General features: G+C 40.4%; 1 protein-coding gene across 1 annotated transcript; it reads right to left on the reverse strand.

Moving 5' to 3' along the window:
* Positions 1-7,195: 7,195 nt before the first annotated feature.
* Positions 7,196-8,277, reverse strand: LOC110681249 (protocadherin gamma-A5-like; the record flags this gene model as incomplete). The annotated part of the gene is made up of 3 exons (XM_021857018.1): positions 7,196-7,741; positions 7,871-8,072; positions 8,142-8,277. Coding segments are annotated over 3 exons (372 nt in total), but the record flags the coding sequence as incomplete, so codon positions are not given.
* Positions 8,278-9,007: the final 730 nt, after the last annotated feature.

Consider the following 9,007-nt stretch of genomic DNA (forward strand, 5'->3'; position numbering starts at 1 on the left):
GCAGGAGGTGTGCTGGACAGGTTCGATGGTGCGAACGTTTAGAGGTAATCATACCATCTTACCAGAGCTGCGGCAACACACGTGAGCTGGGAACAGCTTTTATAGTGATAGGCGCGTGATCGATTGGTGGCCGATCAATGAACGAATGTGCAAGTTAAGAATCAAATGCCGATTCTTTAACATTAGCATAATTAACGCGCACAGCCCACACTCCGGAAGCACTGATGATGACAAGGACGCATTTCACGCGCAGCTCGAATGCGAGTACGACCGCTGCCCAAGCCACGACGTCAAGATCATCATAGGAGCTCAGGTTGACCAGGAGGAGGAGTTCAGACCGACAATTGGAAAGTTCAGCGCCCACCGGCTGACGAACGAGAACGGCCTACGACTGATAGATTTTGCCGCCTCCAAGAATATGGCCATTTGTAGCACCTGCTTCCAGCACAACCTCCCAAATCCCATACCCACCTGGAGATCACCTCAGCAGAAAGAATCGCAAATCGACCACGTTTTGATCGATGGACGGCACTTCTCCGACATAACCGACGTCAGAACCTATCGTGGCGCTAACACTCCGCTAACACTCCGACCACTACCTGGTGTTTGTGAAACTGCGCACAAAACTATCCATCTGCGTGAAGATCTCGGGCGAACACTTCAGTTCGTTCGAGTCTCGGCGAGGACTACGACTTTCGTGCCTGTTGTTCAATATTGCGCTTGAAGGTGTCATGCGAAGAGCCGGACTTAACAGTCGAGGCACGATTTTTACGAGAACCGGACAATTTGTTTGCTTCGCGGACGACATGGATATTATTGGGAGAAAATTTGAAACGGTGGCAGATTTGTTCACCCGCCCGAAAACGCGAAGCAACAAGAGTCGGGCTAATGATGAATGCGTTGAAAAAAAAAGTACATATTGGTTGGCGGAACTGAGCACGACAAGGCCCGCCTAGGAAGCAGTGTCACGATAGACGGGAATACCTTCGAGGTGGTAGACGAGTTCGTCTACCTCGGATCCTTGCTGACGGCTGACAACAATGTTAGTCAGGAAATACGAAGGCGCATCATCAGCGGTAGTCATGCCTACTATGGGCTCCAGAAGAAACTGTGGTCAAGAAAGATTCACCACCGCACCAAAATGCACCATGTACAAAACGCTCATAAGACCGGTAGTCCTCTATGCACTGAGAACAGCGTTGCGGTTGAAAATACTATATCAGAGGGTTAAATTAAATACACAACGCCACTTGATTTGTGCAGACTACATTCGCATTTATTCAGAATATTTTGTGCATTCAATTTTACCATGGCACCATTTGTATAGTAAAAATTACTTTATCATGGTTAAAAACTTGCAGCAGACTAGAATCGAACCGAGGATCTGGCGATTGTCAAGCGCGATCGCTAGCCGCTCGGCTATCGACGCGGTTGGATTGAGAGGGAGCAAAACGCAAATAAAAAGCGTTCATGATAGCTCAATCGAGTTTGGAATAGTAAATTTAAAAACACGTTCATGGTTCTCATTACTGCAACGCTTGTTTCAGTGTACATACCAAGGTGCTTAAGTGGCTAGATCTTCCAGTTTTGATTTTTGTCCCGCATCTCCATACATTCAACGCACTGTGGGTAGTGAAAAAATTTTCTTTGTCCTGCTGTGAGAACTGTCACAACATTGCCTTTGTTTGCTCTGAGAAAGCAAACTTAAACAGAATTGCTACCGAGCATTTATTTCCTTGTTGGACTGACGAATGACCGAAAGCTTATAGGGAGGCCGATGCCGGTTATGGACCCTTTGCGTATTATGGACCCTTTAGCTACTTTTTGAATTATTTCTGCATGAATATCGCATTTCAAAACAAGAATTATGATAAATCAGTGAATAAAAACCAAAATTCATGTTTTAAAATGTTGTTCATTGCAACTTTTTCACGAAACACCTATTATTTTAGCAAAATAAGATCAGCACGTAATGAAACTGTCCCATGTTAGCAATTTTGCTATAGGAGAGAACATATTGTTTGAATTAATACAATATCATTATCATTAAAATTTCTTATTTTTATTTCGCTGGTACCAAGTAATGAATTCTAAACTTTGAGTGCTAAACAAAAGAAAGTGATAATTATTGCCATTTCAACTAAAATTTCGGGTGTCCATTATAGGGTTGGTTGAAACACCCCTGTTGCGTATTTGACAATTGCATTTGTAAACAGACGGAATTTGTTATAACTCGCACCGGATCAGTGAATAATTGCGTTAAAAATGGGAAAAAACTAATAAGTGCCGAATAAAATATACAGAATCCGACGTCCAATCGTGTGTTAACGCGATTCGGAACCAATGTCTGATAAAACAAGCTTGCAAACAGTACCATGTTCCGCCGCTCTACCGTGAAGTATCGCCTGGGAAAAAACTGGTCCAGGAAAGACCAGACGTTGGTCCGCCAAGTGCGCTTTCCGAACGGAAGAAGACGAAATTGTGGCATGGATCAAAAGGATGGCCAGAAAAGGTTTCCCAGTAACGCAGACAACATTTAATTCTGGCTGTCAAAGAACATCTCAGAAAGCATCCTCGTCCGGAAGGTTGCAACATGAACGCAGGTAAGTGATTCATTTATTTGTCTCCTACATTAGTGTTTTATTCATATTAACGATTGTAGGACTACGATGGTATCATGCTTTCATGAATCGTCATCCGGATTTGACCATACGGAAACCCGAGAAGTGTCAGCAGCGTCTGCTACCGTCACCGAAGAAAACATACGCAACTGGTTTCGTACGGTGGGAGAAATTCTTGAAGGAAGAAGGACAGCTCCATGTATTGAGTGACCCACTTCGAGTTTTAACGGTGATGAAATCGGATTCTGTTTGGATCCCGAAACAAAAGCAGTAATCTGTCCAAAATCGGAGAAAAACGTGTACGTGATTGACACAGGATCCAAAAAGAACATAACTGTTTTGAATACCCTATGGAGCTTCCGGAGTCGCGGTCCCACCATGTGTAGTGCTCCCTTATCAACGAATTCCGCTCAACGTTACGAAGAGCTTTCCCACAGACTGGGGAGTCGGGAAATCTTGAGACCGGATGATGACTAAGGAAGCATCATGGCACACATCTCCAATGTTTTTCTCCTTATTTGATCCGAGAAAAGATTCCACTTCCGGTCATATATTTCGTAGACGGTCACCGAAGCCACACCCCTTTCGAAATTGCTGAAGAGTGCATAAAATTGGACATAATACTCATATCACTGTACGCCAACTCAACACATATCTTACAACCAGCTGATGTGGCAATATTTCGATCGCTTAAAGCAAGCTGGACTAATCAGGTACATTTTTATTATTTCTTTTCCTAATAATCCATTTCAAATGATTGATTTAAAATTACCACATTCGCATATGGCAAACAGAACATCCCGGGAAAGTCATTAGGCTGGACCAATTTGGCGACATATTGAACTTGGCAATAAGAGCATCCTTCAAACCACAAACCGTTATCAACGGTTTTAGAGTGTGTGGTCTTTATCCATTCGACGCTGATGCCGTCGACTATACAAAATGCATCGCAGGCAAACAAGACGACCAACCATCATCATCAAGAGCATCCAAGAAAGTTGAAGAAAGCGTCCTGATATCTTGCCGTGACATTCAAAACGCAGTCAATACAGTTTCAATTAGAAAGGCAGCGTTGTATCGATTGGTCGATCCTGACGATTTTGCGACTGAGACTGAGAAGGCTGTTTGTCTTATATATAAAACGATACTAGCACCGTTTGATCAGCGCAATATTCCTGATGAGGCAACATTGTCTGAACCGGAAGAAGCTGCAGTACGTGAGCCATTATGTGACGAGGAGCTTGAATTTCAAAACATCAACAACTCTATCACGTTTGACCAGAGCAGCAGTTCCCTTGACTATGGATCAGATGGTAGCAGCGACAAATCAACTCAAACTGATACGGTAGATACAAAGCAAAATCATTGGATCAGGTGTCTTCAGCGTCCGAGAGCATGCAGACCACAATTATAAGTCAACAGCAACTGACTGATTTAGATCGTAACGATTTTTGTCGGTAAGTTTAAAAACAATATGAAAATCAAATTTGAATAATTACCAATATTGATAATTATGAATTATTCTTTAATCAAGCATAATCGAGCAATCGGAAATAGTGTATGCAGATAACGTGGACGATTTTCCAAAACCATTTCAGCAGGATGAGACAATGTGCAGTGGCATAGGAATCGAAAGTAAGGAAGATTCTGGTTACGAAACCCACCAAGCCCCGTTGATTCGATCAGCGAGAATGAATGCAACGTAAGCCAACAGTCGGTTGAAAGTGGAGTCGCAGAAAACATGATTGCCAAAACATCAACATCTATTTTTGATGAGCCACCGACGCCAACAAAGAAGCGGAATAAATTCAAGCAAGCCAAAAGTCCTCCTGTACTTACATCCAAAAAGCGGCTGGAGCTCCATCAGGCGAAACAAGTGGAAAAGGAGAACATTCGTTTGGAGAAGCAGAGAAAATCTGAAGAAAAACGAAACGAACGAATAAAGAAAGCGGAGTTGAAGAAGTTGTCAGCTATCACAAAATTGGAAGAGAAATTGATGCGCTTGAAGAGTATTGAAAATGATGCTGCTTTGAAGAATTGTTGAACTAGTAAGCAGTAACGGTTGAATGTATTTGAATTTGAAAAAAAAAAACGATTAAATAAAGTAACAAACGCGTGGTGGTACATGTATTGGTCAAACATTTTTTTTAAAAATTGAAGAAAAGAATCTACGCCTGCAATCAACTCTCCATATTCGATATTTGATATCTTGATACCGAGTTAGAGAACCATAGCAAGAGCTGGTTATTATTATTATTATTATCTATTAACTTGATACATTCCTAAAATATCGTATCGAATAGGCTATATTACTATACGTCGGGTTCTAGACAAATTAAACTACAACAGTCAATAAACTCGACTTACAAAGTTAAAGAGCACTCTTAATAAGCAATTTGTTAGTCGATTTGATTAACTAAATCGTGTTTAAATATCTAGAATAATTAATAATCTATTATGTCACATTGCCACACAACATACAAATGTAAAATTGTCAATTGGCAGAAAAAAGCTTTCAGTTAATAACGGTAGAAGTGCTCATAAGATCACCAGGCATAGAAGCAGGCTCTCCAGTTGAGGCGAAAAGCCAGAAAGAGGAAGAACATGTAATTGAACAAATATGAATGCGACAATCAGCACAAACGCCTATGATACTAAGTGTTGTCTAAACACCCAGCTACCATTCAACGCTTTATTGTCCATTTTTCATGTATATATATTTTACATGGGACAGTTATGTAAATTAATAACAACAGTTAGGTAGATAACGAATGCGTAACGAATTTTTGAACATTAAGAATCTTTTTTACATCCAGCTTCTTCATGTGCGTATTATGGACCCGGGTCCATAATACGCATTATGGACCCGGGTCCATTAATGGAAATGGGGTCCATAATTGGAATTGGAGGATGATTTTATTTTTGATTTTTTTTCTGGTGAATCTTAGATTAACTAAAAGTTTTTATGTACAAATATGTAGAAAACAAGCCATTTTCATCATATTATAAAACATTTTGCTCTAGAAATAGGAGTATGTACTCGAATCCATAAAATATATTCAAACCAGCTACTAGAGGGTCCATTACTAGCACTGAAACCCTAGAACGTCAAACAAACATCGATACGTTTTCATTCTGATGAAATCGACTTGTGTAAGATTGATCGTGCGTTGGTATTCGTGGCACTTTGCTTGTAGACCTCTATGACCTCATACGCCCAAGCTATAAGAAATACACAGACTGGACTGTACCAATTACACAGCCATTAGCCTGTTAACAGACTGATACCAGTCAAGGAGTCCTTCATCGGCGAATACCAAATTGGTTTTCGTGTAGCCCGGTTGCCGAGGACCAGATGTTTACTTTGCGAATGATCTTAACTAAATTTCATAAGTATAACTTGTATTTTTGTTAATTTCAGTGCAAGATTCAGTGAAAAGAAATCAGCTGTTCTGTACAAATGGCTTCTACATTACTTACCCGTATCAATCCATCAGTGGAATTCAACATAAATGCTGTTAAATAGTCATATTCGCTTAATTTCACCAGTGCCCTTCTTCCATCGAGCCTCTGAAGTGTTGCTGTCCATGTAGTAGCGAAGAATGGGCTCTTTGTCAAGATCATTAGCCAGCAGTCGATACGCATACGTCCCGACCGGAGTATTTTCCCGGATTGATATGGTTCCTGGTTCCAAAAAGTATGGCGATTTGTTATTCACATCCTTAATTGATATGTTCACTCTGCAAAAGCTTTGCAACTGTTGTTCGCCGATTCCACCCGAGGGCTAAACATTAAGGAAGTATTCTGTCGTTTTAGGGTCTGTCATATCCGGGTCCAAGCTAGCGCCAGTAGCTACAGAAATAATACCGGTATCAGGGCTGATGACAAACTTGTCACTTGCTCCGCTTTGAATACGATAAACGATGAAATTATTCGGTGATGATCCGTCTTTGTCAATGGCCTTCACTTCCAAAATAGGACTACCACTTGGCAATTCTCTGGAACAGACTGCGTGTAAACTGAATGCAAAAATTGCGGAGGATGATCGTTCACGTCTTGTACGTGTATGGTAACCGGTACTTTTGTACTTAGTTAGGCACTCCACTGTCCGATGCCAACACAGTCAGGAAAATCGGTCTTATATTGAACGTTCCACTGGTCAGAAGCTCAAAATCAATGGGTGTAAGAGGAACTAGCTTGCCTGACTTAGCATCTATAGTGAAATTATCTTTGAATTGTCCCTCAACAATTTCGAATTTAATTTCACTGTTTTTGGTCCCATTCAAATCAGCGTCTCTTGCCTCTAAAACAAGCGGTGTCTCAAAAGATAGCTTGTTCTCCATCAGACGAGCTTTCGTACATACTTTGTAAGAACACTGGAGCATTATCATTGACATCAAGAATATGTACGACCAATTGTACAGAGTTACGATTTCCACGTCCTAGATTATCCCTCGCTTCGATTGTGAGATAATGCTTCTGAACTAGCTCTCGATCTAAGGCATGCCCTCCTGGTGCCTTAATGGTTATGACTCCAGTCAACGGATTCAATGCCAACAAGTCCCTATACTTCCCGATAGACTTATGAATCGGATGCCACTCGTTCCAAAATCGCCTGAATCGACATCAACCGCTTGGATTTGAGTCAGCAAAGCCCCTACCCACTGTTCTCTGGGCAGATAGCACTCGTATGACGCTTTCGAGAATTCGGGAAAATTGTCGTTTTGATCTCTGATGTGGACGACAATCGTTGCCATGCTATGCTTTCCCTCTGGAGCAATCTCCCTGGCATGAATTGTGAAATTCATTGACTTCACTTTCTCGTAGTCCAGCAAAGTTGAATCCTTCACACGCAAAACGAAAGTGGCTTCGTTCACTGCTCTACTGGGAGTTATTTCGAATAGTCCATTATTTGGCTCTAAATAGAGATCAAATGTACCGTTATGCCCTTGGTCGTAATCAAACACTTCATTCCGGGAAAAGCCGAGAAACGATACTGGAGTGTTTTCTTGTGCATTTTCATTGATTTCACTTTCGTACGAGTGACTTCTGAACGTTGGAGTTTCATCATTCACATCCGTTATAATTATGGTGATTTCTGTTCGAACCGATGGCGTTGGCTGCAAAAGGAAACAAGATATGAAGTATTCAATTTAAAAAGAGCAGCGAATGTTAAAAAGGATCCTTTTCACTCTACTTTTAGACTAACTTAACCGAAATCCACAAAATATACATCATAAATTTATCACCTTAATTTTTGAGTTCTGTTCGTTGCTACAATTTCTAAGATATATGCTGCATTCGCTCGATTTCTGGCATCCTCTCGATCCAATTTCATCGTGGTAGAAATGGTGCCCAGACTTCCATCGATTCTGAACGGACTGCTGATGTTTCGAGATATGGAATACCTTATGCGGTTGTTCACGCCTCGGTCGCCATCGATGGCTTTTACTGGAATCAATAAATAAAATTAAATGCATTTTTCACAATACAAAAAATAAACGTTGACAGAATTAGAACCTTGAGTTACAGTTGTTCCGATCGGAGCATCTTCCGGCACTCGTATTACTGTTGATGCCACAATAAACTCTGGAGGTTGATCTTCGACATCTTTGACCTTTACTAGTAATGCAGCAGTTCCGGTGTTAGTTCTTCCCTGAAATATGGGAAAACATTTTGAATACATTTATAAGGTGGTAGGTCATTTGGCATAAAGTCGTTTGGCATAAATCCGTTTGGCATAAAGTCGTTTGGCATAATGGTCATTTGGCATAAAGTCGTTTGGCATAATGGTCGTTTGGCATAATAGTCGATTGGCATAATGAGTCTTAAACCAAGAATTTCTTAAGATGACATTCGTTTTTACGTTTTTAATGAATCTTTCTGATGGCATCAGGCTTGTTTTGGAGTCAATTGAAACAAAATGACACTTTATTCAACAATCATATGCTCTTGAATAAACTAAGGCATATTAGGAAAGTTATTGCCAATAGTATTTTATTATTTATCCAGAAATTACCCTTCCAATATTAATGCTCCTTTTGAGTTTCGCTATAGGAATATTTTCTTGCACTGAAGATTTTGATATATTTAGCACAAATTTACCCTTCTTTCCAACATTCTATGTTTTTTTCTCTAAACATGATATAACCATAATTAAAAGTATAAAGAGTGTGAATTTAAAATTTAAAATAAATTTCACCTTCTTTTATACATAGGCTGGTCTTTGGAGCTATGTTGTAGATATTTTTTGTTTCCAACTGACAGAAGAGCGGCAATCGATAACATTGAACTACTCAAGTTATTGGCGAAAAGAGAAATCGATTACTGCAGTAACTTCGATGGGTTGTGTTACTTTTCCCCGAATGTCGTTTCTCTTAAGGCGG

This window comes from Aedes aegypti, unplaced genomic scaffold (assembly GCF_002204515.2).
Source record: "Aedes aegypti strain LVP_AGWG unplaced genomic scaffold, AaegL5.0 Primary Assembly AGWG_AaegL5_hic_scaff_601_PBJ_arrow, whole genome shotgun sequence".
In the NCBI taxonomy this organism is placed as follows: domain Eukaryota; kingdom Metazoa; phylum Arthropoda; class Insecta; order Diptera; family Culicidae; genus Aedes; species Aedes aegypti.